This window comes from Rhinoraja longicauda, chromosome 10 (assembly GCF_053455715.1).
Source record: "Rhinoraja longicauda isolate Sanriku21f chromosome 10, sRhiLon1.1, whole genome shotgun sequence".
Lineage (NCBI taxonomy): Eukaryota > Metazoa > Chordata > Chondrichthyes > Rajiformes > Arhynchobatidae > Rhinoraja > Rhinoraja longicauda.
Window position 1 is genome coordinate 42,448,142 of NC_135962.1, and position 15,774 is coordinate 42,463,915.

General features: G+C 39.4%; 1 protein-coding gene across 1 annotated transcript in view; it reads left to right on the forward strand.

The window, feature by feature from the left end:
* The window catches only part of mnat1 (MNAT1 component of CDK activating kinase), a 92,207-nt gene extending 80,055 nt beyond the window's left edge, over window positions 1-12,152 (forward strand). Inside the window, exon 8 of the mRNA XM_078406762.1 lies at window positions 11,458-12,152. Coding sequence (XP_078262888.1) covers window positions 11,458-11,578 — 121 coding nt within the window. The 3' untranslated portion in view covers window positions 11,579-12,152. The remainder of the gene's footprint in view (window positions 1-11,457) is intronic.
* The last annotated feature ends 3,622 nt before the right edge of the window (window positions 12,153-15,774 follow it).

Genomic DNA, 15,774 nt, shown 5'->3' on the forward strand with positions numbered 1-15,774 from the left:
AAGTTTAAAACGTCGATAACTTTAAAACTATAACACCAATTTGAATTAAACTTACTATTTGCACACCCCAAGGCGATGGTGAATAAGGTGGGCCTAAAATTGTCGCACTATTGTGTACCGTTTTGGCTGTATTTTGAGAATAACAAATATATATACAAACTAACAATATATATATATATATTACAGCAGTTAAGTTTATTTTCTAATCATCCATTTGTATCCAGTCATTTCTACGTTAATTTTATTTTGTACCTCAACAAATTGTCAAATATTTCACATTTGTACTGCATCACCTAATTAACTTCTCTCCCGCCAATATATATTTTTCCTTTTCCTTGTATTTTTACTTCACAAATAGAAAAAAACTGTGCCCGTGTGATCTATTCAATTTCATGTATCTAAATAAGAATACAACAGATAAGCCACGTTTTAGTAGGCCAGGTGGGCTCATTGAATATATCTAATGAACTCCTGCGTATACTGAGATGTGCATTTTATAATTCAAACAAGACGTGAAGTTTTCAAAGCAGCAGAAAAATGGTCATACAATTGCTCTCATAACAGAGTGCAGGGGTTATTTTAGTTAGTTAATTCAGTTTTTTTCTTTTCATGGATGATCATGTGGCTGCTAAGGGAATATTTGTACAGCTTGCAATTTTCTACAGAGTGTGGTTGAAGGGTTGACAGCTGTTAGAACTATGGGCAAGCATTATTATGCCCATATAGGGAGGCAAAATAGTCTTTAAAATTCACTGATAATAGCCTTCAACCTAATTACATTTTTGACACATTCTTGCATGTTGAGCAACATTTGTTTAAATAGTGGTGTGACCATAAAATATAACTTAAAGTATATATCAAGTATTTTCACAATTTGCTGAACTCTGGATCACTTCATTGTTGAAACAATAAGCTAGGTGTTCTTATGGCAGTAATTTAACAAAGTCTGAAAGCTTTTCAATGGCACTACAAAGAATACCTGTACTTCAAATGGTGCTCTGATTCATATAGCATGTATATGAATCAGTAAGCCTCAACTAAAACAATCTTAAACACCTTGTATTCATGTTACAATAAGTAATAATTCCTTTTGTTGAGCTTCAGACATACTGACATTGAGACAAATAAAGATTTGTGAGGTGGGATTGGGAATCATTTTATGAAATATTGTTTTTTGTTTTGAAATTTGTTCTAATCCATTATGCCTTGATATTTGAAAACTACAATTTTATACCATATTCAATGTACTGTGCAACAACAAAGAGAGAAAATAATTGTATGTAATTCAATACTGAAATAAATAAGCGTTTTGAAATGCATACCCTTAGCTATGCTGGTAACACGAATCTGTACATACACTGAATTAAGAGCCACCAAAAAAAGTAAAATATAAGGTGAAAAATGACTTAAAAACAGTTCAAATAATTTATTGATTTGGAGATTTTTTTCCCCAGCCTGACTGATGGAGCTAGAGTGATTACTGGTTACAATGGTTCAGGGGGCTTTAATAAACGACAAGTGTTTCTGTTAGCGTTTTATTCAAGAAAAGTTGGAGTTCACTTGTTTGGGGGGGGGGGGGAATTGTGGGTGTTGGGTGATGGAATGAATTCTGCATGTTTTCAGCCTGGATAGTTTTGTACTCTTGCCAGTGGTTGCTGTAGGTACTACTGTTGTTGGACAAATAATGAGCAATGATGAGTCGGAATATAATAGGGAGATTAAACATTGGATTGACTGGTGCAACCACGTCAGCAAGACCAAGGAGCTGATTATTGAGTTCAGAAGGGGAAAGTCAAGGATTCAGGAACCTGTCTTCATCGATGGGACGGCGATGGAGAGAGTCAACAGTTTCAATTTCCTGGGCGTGCATATCTCTGAAGATCTGTCCTGGGCCCAGCATTTTGATGTAATCACATAGGAAGCTCATCAATGTCTCTACTTCCTTAGAATATTGAGGAGATTTGATATGTCGATGAATACTCTCCTGAACTTCTACAGGTGTACAGAAGAGATCATGCTGAGTGGCTAGGTCACAACCTGATTTGAAACTCAGATATCCAAGAATGATGGAGTTTACAGAGAGTAGACCATCACAGATACTGACCTCCCCACCATAGGAGGAGCTGGCTCAAAAAGGCAGCCAATATCAGCAAAGACCCACACCATTTTCATGCTCTCACATTTACCCACATGCTCTCACTTTGCTCCGACTGTCAGGAGGAAGGTGCTTGGGTCTGTAAAATGTGACCGCCAGGTTTTAAGAAAAGCTTCTTCTCAACAACCACTGGGCTCTTGAACACTACACAACACGAGCCTCAGCAACTATGAACTTCTATTGATCGTCTTTGGTTGCACTAAAAACTACAGTTTTTGCACCAGTATTATGAGAGGAGGAGGAAGTGTGGAATCCATTCTCCTCTAGGCCTAAAGATCTTTGTCATAGGATTTACATTTGGAAGAACTATAAATATTCATGAAAAAATATTTTAAAACCTCATGAGGAACAGCTAAAAGTATGAATAAACATTCACTGCTGCTACTGTTTGCAAATTCATATGGTTAGGTCAATTAGTTAAAGAATGGACAAAAACTGTTGCATTAAAAACTAATTTTTGCTCCAGTATTATGGTTTATTAATTTATGATTTAAAAAAAAAAAATCTGTGTACATTGTGTTTACGAGCATGTTAAGATGCAACAAAGAATTTCATGGTCCATTGTTGGTGCATATGAAAATTAAATACTCTTGACTAGGTAGGTAGTTAAGACCTACTTCAATATTGAGGACCCATTCTGTTTGTGGGTTTATGTACATGGTACAATTTTACTCTAGCAATATCACTAGGCCTGTGTGGTGTTTCATGTCATTGTGCCTGCCCAGCAGCCTTAGTGAACAAGTGTCATGTTAGAAGCGGGAGGAAACTAGCCGACGAAAACCGATATGTGAACTCCACACAACTAGCACAAAGATCAAAATGGAACTCTGTTCGCTTGAGCAGTAAGGCAGCAACCGTTGAGCCACAGTCCCTTCTCCCATAAGGTTTTCTCAACTGAGGACAAAGTGTCCTGTACGCCTAAGTATACGTAGGAGACATTTAACACTGAATATAGCACGTTTTGTGGTCATCAGACGCCCTAAGGGATTTACATCAAAATACTTCCGAAATACCGTCAGTAGTGTTATGACTTTTGAAATTATGTCATTATTATAATGTCGGCAAATGTGAGAGGTCGTTTTATTTAAACAGTAATGATCTTTGTTCTTTACCGAATAAGGCTATATTTCTATCATAACATTGCAAGAACTTCATCTAATGAACAAGGGGTCACAGGGGCCACAGTTTAAGGATAAGGGGGAAGTCTTTTAGGACCGAGATGAGAAAGTATTTTTTCACACAGAGTGGTGAATCTGTGGAATTCTCTGCCACAGAAGGTAGTTGAGGCCAGTTCATTGGCTATATTTAAGAGGGAGTTAGATGTGGCCCTTGTGGCTAAAGGGATCAGGGGGTATGGAGAGAAGGCAGGTACGGGATACTGAGTTGGATGATCAGCCATGATCATATTGAATGGCGGTGCAGGCTCGAAGGGCCGAATGGCCTACTCCTGCACCTATTTTCTATGTTTCTATGTTTCTAAAGGGCAGCTTGTTCTTTGGTTGAATCTTTCAACCAAAAACGGCATCTAAAGTACGGTCTTGACCCAAAACATCACCCATTCCTTCTCCCCAGAGATGCTGCCTGTCCTGCTGAGTTACTCCAGCTTTTTGTGTCTATCATCGGTTTAAACCAGCATCTGCAGTTCCTTCCTACACATCTACAATTGCATAGCATTCCCACAATTTTGCATGAGAACATCAGATTGGGTTAAAGATAGACACAAAGTGCTGGAGTAACTCAGCAGGTCAGGCAGCGTCTCTGGAGAAAAAGGATGGATGACGTTTTGTGTTAGGACCCTTCTTCGGACTGAAAATAAGGGGTAGCGGGTGGGGGGAAAGGTGAAACCGTCCAGTGGAGTTCAATGTGCTGAGGTCTCTTTGGTGCTTGAATCCATACTATTGTGATACCACTTCTGTTTAGTCTGGCCTGGAATATCAACAGGCAAAGCTAATGTCTATCGTTTGTAAAAGTGTAACTTGCTGCCTCCATGCTGAGCCTACCAGCGCTGGTTCATTAAGTTGAGTAGAAGTGTTGATATGGTAATTATCTGATTTTAGGAAAATCAAAATTGTATTCTATGTTGAACAAATCTTTAACTTGGTCAAATTATGTTGCCTTGGGCATTGTAACAAAATTTAAGTTTAGAAATATATTTAATGGTATTCAAATGATTTAAATCAAAAGTGCATTAAGCAGTCATCTGAACCTTGAAATCTAATTACACTATTAACTAACTGCATGAAGCCTGTTGCTGTTGATAATATTGCCCATTCAATGTATTTTACTTGCTAATCAGCACAAATTAGCTGGGTCATTTAAACCTTTGCTGATTATGGGACCTTTCTGTACTTCAATTTGCACGCTTGTCAAAAAAGCAATAATGAAACCAAAATCAATTTATTAGCTTGAAGTGGTTTAGAAGAACTAGGAGGATTGCTATGTTTAATATTATAGCTAGATTTCCCTTCTGTTTGAATTTTTTCTCTGTATTGACGGTGATGCTATCATCTACGTTCTTGTTGCCCTTCATAATTGATGAAAATATAAATTACAGCATATTTAATATTTGATCATTCCTGCAGTATATTGGTGTTGAAACTTGCAGTCATAAACAATTAAGTAAATATGAAATCCTCTTTTTAACAAAACAATATTTTTGAAAAAGTGACAGCATTGGAAAAAATATAAAATGAAATTACTCATACAGACATGAAAGATGTGTAGCAGGTGGGGAATCAATTTGACATTTTTGAATTGGAGCCTGCAAACCGACTGTCAAAAGATAGAATGATACCTACAAGCTCAAAAATGCTGCTTCCAAATTATCTGAGCCACCAAAATCAGTGATGACAGATATACTAAAATAGTTGCTAAAAACATTTCTATATTCTCTGATTCCCTCTCTTCCGTCCCTCCTTTATCTTCCTTTGAGGAGGAGGAAGTGTGGAATCCCGTCCTTTCTAGGCCTAATGATCTAAATATCATAGGATTTACATTTGGAAGAACTATAACTATTCATGAAAAAAATATTTAAAATCATGAGGAAAATCTAAAGGTATGAGTAAATATACACGGTTGCAACTGGTTGCAAATTCTTATGGTCAGGTCAGATAGTTAAGGAATGGACAAAAACTGTTTGATTTTGATATTTAGTCCAAAGAGCATAGACAGGAGGTTCTGGCTTTGGGAAGCATTGTTGGCAAGTGGTGCTTCCTGTTATTTGTTGGCAAACGGTACTTCCTGTGATCATGTGCACCTTTGTAATAAAAGTCCGTGTAGGAAGATATATTTTATCCTGAAAACCCCCTGAAGGACTCAACATGACATCTGTTTTCATTAAAGGGCAAAATTAAACATGTATCAAAGTATTGTAACATGCATTCAAGAATTCTGACCCTTGTTGGATCAAAACTAAGTATTTATAGAGTATAGAATATATAAAAGTTGTCATAGTCAAACCGTGTGAAAACAGGCCCAAATTTCCCATGCTGACCAACTTGCCCAGTCTACACTAGTCCCATCTGCCTGCTTTTGGCCCATATCCCTCTAAACCTACCCTATCCACGTACCTGTCTAAATGTTTCTTAAACATTATGATAGTAACTGCCTCAAGTACCTGCCTCGCCTTGTTCCACCACCACCATCATTTGTGTAGGAAAATAACTGCAGATGCTGGTACAAATCGAAGGTATCACAAAATGCTGGAGTAACTCAGTGGGTCAGGCAGCATCTCTGGAGAGAAGGAATGGGTGACGTTTCGGGTCGAAACCCTTCAGAATGATGTCAGGGGGGCGGGACAAAGAAAGGATATAGGTGGAGACAGTGGGAGAACTGGGAAGGGGGAGGGGAAGAGAAGGACACAGGAGCTATCTAAAGTTAGAGAAGTCAATGTTCATACCACTGGGCTGTAAGCTGCCCAAGCGAAATATGAGGTGCTGTTCCTCCAATTTTCGGTGGGCCTCACTATGACACTGGAGGAGGCCCATGACAGAAAGGTCAGACTGAGAATGGGAGGGGGAGTTAAAGTCCTCAGCCACCGGGAGATCAGGTTGGTTAAGGCGGACTGAGCGAAGGTGTTGAGCGAAATGGTCGCCAAGCCTGCGTTTGGTCTCACCGATGTAGAGAAGTTGACATCTGGAACAGCGGATACAATAGATGAGCTTGGAGGAGGTGCAGGTGAACCTCTGCCTCACCTAGAAAGACTGTTTGGGTCCTTGAATGGAGTCGAGGGGGGAGGTAAAGGGACAGGTGTTGCATCTCCTGCGGTTGCTGGGGAAAGTGCCTGGGGAAGGGGTGGTTTGGGTAGGAAGGGATGAGTGGACCAGGGAGTTACAGAGGGAACGGTCTCTGCGGAAAGCAGAAAGGGGAGCAGATGGGAAGATGTGGCCAACAGTGGGATCCCGTTGGAGGTGACGGACTTACAGCCCTCCCGCACCACCATCCTTTGTGTAGGCACTTTCCCTTGCAGCTCCAGGAGATGTAACTCCTGTTCCTTTACCTCCTCTCTCACTTCCATCCAGGGAGCCCAACAGTCCTTTGTGGTAAAAGCAAGCATAGAGAATGGGACCAATTTGCTAAAAACGTACACTGTGTATAAGGCTAAGGCCTGCTGGACCTCCCATTTGCTAATTATTTTATATCCCTTCTCATTCACAAACTAATCTTTCCGTTGCCAGAGTGAGGCCATTCGCAAACTGGAAGAACAGCACATTCCAATTTGGTAGCTTACAGACATTCTGTACAGAAATGGACCCCTCAGCCCAAAATTTCCTTGCTGACCAATAGTAGGGTGGCATAAACTGAGCGCACTACTCCAAATGTGGCTTTACCAATGATTTGTACAACTATTACATAATATTCCAACTTCTATACTCAATACACTGACCGATGTACTGAAAATCTCCTTGACTACCTGCGATGCATGTTTTGAATAGCCCAATTTCAAGTAATCGCTCTCACCACTCAAGTAATCGCTCTCAGTTCCCACCACTCCCCCTTTTCCATTGCCACCACCCTAGTCTCCCTACTCCTTTCCCATCCTCTGTTCACTCATCTTCCATACTTGAGTCTCATATTTTCCTTTTGCCTCCCTCTTTACCAAACCCTCTGCCCCATTCCACCCATATCCCTCCCACCACCTTTGTATGTCACACCACTTTTCTCTCCTTTTGTTTCTTTTTCATCACGTCCTTGTCATTTACTCTGCCCATCTGCCAATCACCCCCCTCAACCATATCTATTTATCACTTGTCTGGCTTTACCCCATCCCCACCTTTCTTTTCCAGCTTTTTGTCCCTCACTCTATTAGTCTGAAGATGGTTCCCAATCCAAAACGTCATCTGTCCATTCCCTCCACAAATGCAGGTGACTGACCCGCTGAGTACCGGCAGAAGTTTATTTTTTACCCAAGATTTCAGATTCTGCTGTTTCTTATGCTGTTTCTTCTATTGAAAATCCACTTAAAAGGCAGCTCTCGCTGAGCTAAAGATAATAGCCTCCTTTGCTAAATAAGTTTGAACTTTAACCTGGTATGCCTCTGCATTGGATAGAGTGAAGGATACAAAAACATTCTTCTGATCTCTCCCTCAAGTGCACATGTAGAGAATTGGCCTGCTGCGTTATCAATCACATCTCACCTAAACCACTGCTTTTGCCTTTTCTTGGTTCACTTAAACCCCCTGCCGGGCTCACTGAATAGAAACCATTCTGTTGCAATGTGTTTATTGGTTAGAGCTAAATCTAACATTTCATTGGTATGAAAGCTAACATATTTAAAAGTAAGCACTTGAACAGTCCCGCCTTCATTCAAAATAGCTCTCACAGCTCCTCCAGTTTCCCGTGACCAACTCGCATGTCATTGCTTAGGTTTTCAATATTTATTGATATATTTTAACTGCATGTTAACTCTTTTAAACTGAATTTACAACATGCAATGACCTCCATTATGTTTGGGACAAAGACCCATCATTTATTTATTTGCCTCTGTACTCCACAATTTGAGATTTGTCATTGAAAAAATCACGTGGTTAAAGTGCACATTGTCAGATTTTAATAAAGGCCATTTTTATACATTGCGGTTTCACCATGTAGAAATTACAGCAGTGTTTATACATAGTCCCCCCATTTCAGGGCACCATAATGTTTGGGACACATGACTTCATAGGCGTTTGTAATTGCTCAGGCGTGTTTAATTGCCTCCTTAATGCAGCTATAAGAGAGCTCTCAGCACCGAGTCTTTCCTCCAGTCTTTCCATCGCTTTTGGAAATTTTTATTGCTGTTTCTCAACAGGAGGACCAAAGTTGTGCCAATATAACATAACAGTATAACAGAACTTTATTGTCATTCGGTATAAATACCGAACGAAATTTCAGCAGTCACAAAACATAGCAAAAAAGAAAAGAACACAGGACACACGACCCCAACACAAACATCCATCACAGTGACTCCAAACACCCCCTCACTGTGATGGAAGGCAACAAAACTTCCACTCTTCCAATGAAAGTCAAAGAAGCCATTATGAGATTGAGAAACAAGAATAAAACTGTTAGACATCAGCCAAACCTTAGGCTTACCAAAATCAACTGTTTGGAACATCATTAAGAAGAAAGAGAGTACTGGTGAACTTACTAATCACAAAGGGACTGGCAGGCCAGGGAAGACCTCCACAGCTGATGACAGAAGAATTCTATAATAAAGAAAAATCCCCAAACACCTGTCCGACTGATCAGAAACACTTTTCAGGAGTCGGGTGTGGATTTGTCAATGACCTCTGTCTGCAGAAGACTTCATGAACAGAAATACAGAGGCTGCACTGCAAGATGCAAACACTGGTTAGCTGCAAAAATAGGATGGCCAGGTTACAGTTTGCCAAGAAGTACTTAAAAGAGCCACCACAGTTCTGGAAAAAGGTCTTGTGGACAGATGAGACAAAGATTAACTTCTATCAGAATGATGGCAAGACAATGTATGGAGGAGAGAAGGAACTGCCCAAGATCGAAAGCATACCACCTCATCTGTGAAACATGGCCTGGGCACGTATGGCTGCTGAAGGTACTGGCTCACTTATCTTCATTGATGATACAACTGCTGATGGTAGTAGCATAATGAATTCTGAAGTGTGTGCACACATCCTATCTCCTCAAGTTCAAACAAATGCCTCAAAACTCATTGGCTGGCGGGTCATTCTACAGCAAGACAATGATCCCAAACATACTGCTATAGCAACAAAGGAGTTTTTCAAAGCTAAAAAGTGGCCAAATCAATCACCCGATCTGAACCCAATTGATAATTTATTTGCTGAAGAGAAAAGTGAAGGGGGCTAGCCCCCAAAACAAGCATCAGCTAAAGATGGCTGCAATACGGGCCTGGCAGAGCATCACCAGAGACACCAGCAACTGGTGATGTCCATGAATCACAGACTTCAAGCAGTCATTGCATGCAAAGGATAATGCAACAAAATACTAAACATGATTACTTTCATTTACATTACATTGCTGTGTCCCAAACATTATGGTGCCCTGAAATGGGGAGGACTATGTATAAACACTGCTGTAATTTGTACATGGTGAAACCAAAATGTATAAAAATGGCCTTTATTAAAATCTGACAATGTGCACTTTAACCACATGTGATTTTTTTCCTATTACAAATCTCAAATTGTGGAGTACAGAGGCAAATGAATAAATGAAAGGTCTTCGGCCCAAACATTATGGAGGGCACTGTGACATAATATTATGTAGTCCAGACTGCTAGTCAGCTTCCTTATCGCTCATCTATTGCTCGGCGTTCTTCAAGAAATGTTCTTTCGATATTTTACTTAAATAATTTTTTGGGGGGATATTTTACTATGTTAATAATGTTTGGATTGCTGCTAATATGAAAGAAAATAGTGTTTTCCTATTAGTAGTGGTTTTGAAATTTGTTATTTAATCAGTAGTTCTGCCATTTATATCTTGAGTATGTAATCGACTGGAGATCATTTGAAAATGCTTCATGTGGTGACTCACCATTAACTGGAAATAAATCCCTATATTTATCCCCCAAATATTTTCCTCCTCAAGACCTTTTAATTATTGACCTTAGCTTTTCCAAAGATATTGTTTCAGGTATAATTGCCCTTCATTGTTTTTTTTACCTCAAAGTATAACACAAAGTGGTTCTCCACAGCATCATTTACCCACTTCAATAACCTCAATCATAAGTTTACAACACTGGAGGTAATTAAGATCATCATATCCATACAGCTTCTTTCCCGAAAAGATCTACTTCCTTAGATTGCGTTACTCTGAATTTGGCATTGCATGCAAATTTTAATTAATATCCATGAAGTTTATACACACCCATGTCACCACCTATTTTTACCTGTCATTCTCAGATCCATGAGTCTGATTAACTCAAGGCTTTCTAAGTGTTCAATTTATTCATGTCCTGTTAAGGTCTTCAGGAGCTTGCCAACGAGGTACAATTGAGGACGTTCCTGATATATACTTGAATGGTTGGAATTCTTCGCCAAAACCAAAGATTTTGTTGGCTGCTGTTCTAAATACATTTTTTGATCTTATTATGGAGTTATGAATATAGCATATTTTTATTGTGCCTATACCTCACCATATTCGTGCATGATGATAAAATCAACGTATATGAATTCACCAAATTTGCTTTGCATATGTGCAGGTGATGTATGTCTAGAATTTTCTACCCTGGAGGGTGGAGTTGCATGATCACTTGGGGTATCTAAAGAAGAAGTAGATAATTTTTTGAAAGTTGACGAAATTGAGGGCTATGGAGAATTGCCACGGAAGAGATGAGGCCAATGGCAGATCAATCATGGTCATACTGAACAGCAGGGCAGGCTCAAGACGTTGAGTAGCCTACATTTGCTCCCATTTTATTATGTTATAGACAATGCCTGCAGTGTCAAGGCAACCTTATAATGTTGGCATTGCTCCAAGTGTACCTGGTCAGAGCAGCTTTGTCTATTCAGTGATGGACTTATGGCAAAGTGTAATTATAGATTGGCAAACTTTAAACAGCTGCTGACCTTTTCCATGATGAGGTGAGTTGCTGCTTCTCTCTGTTATAATTGTTTTAAAATTGGTTTTGCTACCATATGTTCCATTGAAGTGGAGCAGTATTAATAATGGATGTTCTGTATTTCCGAGCTATCAGCTGTCCAAAAATTAGTGTGTATGCAGCACTAGATTAGAGCAACATCTATCTTTGTGTTTTTGCATTTATTTTCTATGTCATGGGAAGTATGTCAATTCATTTGTTAAGAGCTCTGTGCACTTTTGTTTTAAAGGTACCTGAACCATGTACGTACAGCCACACCCCAGGATCTTGCTGGCGGCTACACCTCTTCCCTTGCATGTTACCGTGCTCTACAAGATGCATTTAATGGTCTTTTCTGGAAGTCCAGTTAGTCTGGTAGATGTGAAATTTCAAAGATAGCCATTGGATTGCTACCAGGAATTTCAACTGCCTGACTTCCGTGAAAAGCCGACTATCAGCCACACTACAGCTGAATGGAAAATTGGCACGCGGCCAAATAAATTGAACTTGGACAGCTGTTTGGAGGCAGCAGGTGATAAACTCGAAGAGATTAGCATTTTCTATTTCCAAGGAGTGTGTGCAGAGATCCACTTACAGGAAGAAGGAGATGCAGGCTAAATACAGGTGGTTACAGATGTGTAGGAACCATTTGACAAAGAGGATATAACTACTGGCAACTAAAGATTGAAGAACTATTAGTATTTCTCAAACACCTATTTTTGAAGCTCAGTGAAGAAATTTGTATTGTGTAAAACTGAATCTAAGTGTGTCCAGGCAAATGTGAAAGTTTTCATTTATTTTGAATAAAATTTATTGGTACCTTAATTTTTTTTTCTCTCTAAAATATTAATGCACCTTTAAGATGATAGGTGAATATATTGGTATACATTTGCATTATTAAAAATAGTTATTATATGTTGATGCATTTGTTGTAAGTACACAAGGAAAACGTAGAAATCTATAAATACCTGTTCCCTCACACTGCAATTTGAGATGTTGCTTTTCACTGGGTGATATTCTAATAGAACTTCCTGAAATTGTAACCAAGAATTTGAACAGCATTATTTGGTTTAGATTTTTATCAGATAATTTGTATACGTGTATTGCATTGGATCACTTGAGTGTAGCTTAATTTCTCACACCAGATCAAAAATCAATTGTTACTGACTCACTGGTGATTTTCCCAAGCAAAGTGCTGCCCAAAATTCTGTGTTGCAGATGTGTATGTTTTGCAGTCCAGTTATTGACGCTTTACACAATTGCTGTATAGGCAAACCAAAAATAATTGCAAACTTGAGGCACTGTATTTAAGAAAAAAATCCACATTTGCCCTAACAGCCTTCTGCAACCCCAACTTTGAGATTATTCCCCATACCATTAAAGTGACATTTTCCACTTTTGATCAGGTCATTTTAAGGATGTTGACAATTGGAAATGTAGAAATCAAGTGGGCAAGAAGCATACTATAGTTCTGGCACAAATAAAAATGATTGAACCTATCTTTGCCATATCACTTGTATGGTAATCCTGTCAGTTCCTTGTTCTTTTGTTTCCCTGCCTTGGGCCTCATGTACCTCCACAATTCTCTTTGAAGTCCTAATTGATTCCATTGTCCAAAGTCCTGAAAATTCCATTCTCTCCTATTTCACCTTGTACGTGAAATTCCTGAGTTTAGTTTTATTTAGAGATATAGCATGGAAACTGGCCCTTTGGCATACGAGTCCAAGCCGCACAACAATCACCCGTGCGCTAGTTCCATCCGACACACAAGAACAATTTTATAGAAGCCAATTAACCTACAAACCTGTACATCTTTGTAATGTGGGAGGAAATCGAAGCACCCCTGGAGAAAACCCATGTTGTGACAGAGAGAATGTACAAACAGCACATGGACCTGGGAATGAACTTGGGTCTCTGGCGCTGTAAGGCAACAACTTTATCACTGCTCCATTATGCTGCTTTCCGTGAAGCAACTCTCCATTCTGTACAGCACCTTTACGTTCCTCCCAGAATCCTGCCCATACATCTCCCCAATTCTATTTCCTGTATACTTGAGATTAAAACAGGAAATAAAGCTTTGGAAGGAAAGTAAGTGAAGACTGGGAGCATTGAAAAGGCTAGTGCCATTGGAATATATCTTGTACAGCATTCAAAGAATGGAAGCTGGATAGCTGAACCAGACAGAAAGAATGGAATTGGCAAGCACAAATGAACATCCACTTTGTGTGGAGACTGCAGAAGTGACCATGGACCACTCCAAGATTCCATTAACAGCTATTCAGTGCCAGAAACATGACCTTAATAGATATAGTCAGATATTGAGACATTTGCCCAAAACTACACGTCGTCATAAGGAATAATATAACTATACTAAATAAATGTTTTTCCCTCCTGCATTGTGATTAACATTTGTAATAATTGTCTCTGAGAGGATATTAATATTTTAGTTGTATATTTGTAGAAAATAATGTAAGGCATCATAAGGGACTTTTATGGGAGCATACTTTATTGAATGAAACATGCTTTGCCTGTGGACAGCCCAATGGGAGTATGAGCCAACCCCTCTTTCATGACATCTGTCTTTAACAAGGTGCTAATCACCACAGCTTTCATACTCATCAGACTAAGCACTAGGAAGTTTCGAGTCAATTTGTAATGGATAAATTATGGAAATATTCGAAGACCACACAACTCTGAAAATCCATGAATGTCAATTATTGGGCTCGTCCCTTATCCAAGCACTGGAAATGTGGATTATATTTTGATAGCTGGTTCCTCTATCACAAGCTTGAGGTGTAAACATGACCTTTCCAAACAATAACTGTAGAAAACAATCTAGATAGACTGTACAAACAGGAAGATCTAAGTTATGCACCATCTGGACTTGCTCGTGTAGATTTCAGACCTTTCTTGTAGTTTGCTGATGTTTTAGCTCAATTCTTTTTTGCATGTGCCAATGACTGGTATTAAAGACTATCTATTTAAAAAGACTGATCCGAATATGATAATGCTTATGCTGAAATTTGTAGATAAAATTGGATAGTCATAATAACCCTAGACAGACTTAACTGACAAAATAATCAATGCTGAACTCTCATCACCCTTGTCACTTAACTCCAATAAGAGGAATGGTTCATGTTGCCCTGAGAAACAAAGCATCCAAAGTTGACTCCAGCCAGTAGAGTAGCTTTCTCCAAGGGTGGACAAAGTCCACAATTACAACTTACCAGGAAATCCAATTATTTCCCTTTTGCTGATTTGAATGTAACAGAACCACTACCATCCGTAAGAATATTTCTATGGAAAGTGACTAAGGCTGATGGTAGGCATCATATTTAGCAATGAGGAAAACGTAAAATGTATGGGCCTTTAGGTATATGCTGGAAAATTAGAATATTTTTCTCCCAGGGCAGTTACAGGGGTACTAGAGACATTAACCTATGTCTGGATAATGCAGGAGCATTGGTAACTCTGGGAATGATGGTGCACAGTGATGCTGAAGCTCAAGGAAGACATTTGAGATGTCAGAGTGGGGTTGCTTGAAGCTATAAATATATTCAGAGGGGAAAGGAGAGCACTTTTCTTTTAGGATGGTGGTGGGTAGGGTGATTGGTTCCAACAGTTAGATGGGTCACTGATAAAAATGTAAAACAAATCAACAATGTATTCTATTTAATATTTTGCAAAAAGTCCAAGATGACAGTTTGCCTAAACTAACAAGCTAACTGTCAGAGTGTTCTCTGTGTTCCCGCTGTGGCCTCCTTTACATCGACCAGACTAAGCAATCATTTTGCCAATCACTAGCGCTTGGCTCGCCAACACCTGCTGGATCTCCTGGTTGCTAACCTTTTTAACTTCCCTTCCCATACCAACATTTCTGTCCTGGGCAGCCTCTTTTGCCAAAGTGAGGCTAAATGCACCTCATATTCTACTTCGGTAGCTTATAACCTAACAAAAAGAACACTGAATTCTCAATTTTAGTTAAAACTTACCAAAAATAACTCTTTCCTTTTCTACTATATCCCATTCTCAGGATTTACATTTTGTGTCTCTTCTCTACTTATCTCTGGCCTTTGTCCACCCATCTGCCAATTCCATTTTAAGCAGCACTATGTAGGACAATTGGTGGAGCTGCTGCCTCAGTGCCAGAGACCAAAGTTCAACCTTGACCTCAGGTGCTGTCTGTGGGGAGTTTGCACGTTCTCCGTGACCTTGTGGGTTGCTCTTCAGGGTGCTTTGGTTTCCTCCCACTACCATACAGGTTTGTTTGTTAATTGGTCTCTATAAATTACATCTAATGCGCAGGGAGTGGATGAGAAAGTGGGAGAACATTGGATGACCGCTGGTGTGGACTCAGTAGGCCAAAGAGCCTGTTTTTGTGCTGTATTTCTAAATTAAATTAAAATCACCCTCACCTGTATCTACCTAGCACTTGCCAGGCTTTGTACCATCCTCACATCTTTCTCCTCCCTACTACAATCAGTCTGAACGCTGCTGATCCGAAACGTCATCCATGCAAGTTCTCCAGCAATGCCACCTGTCCCACTGAGATATTCTAACATTTTGT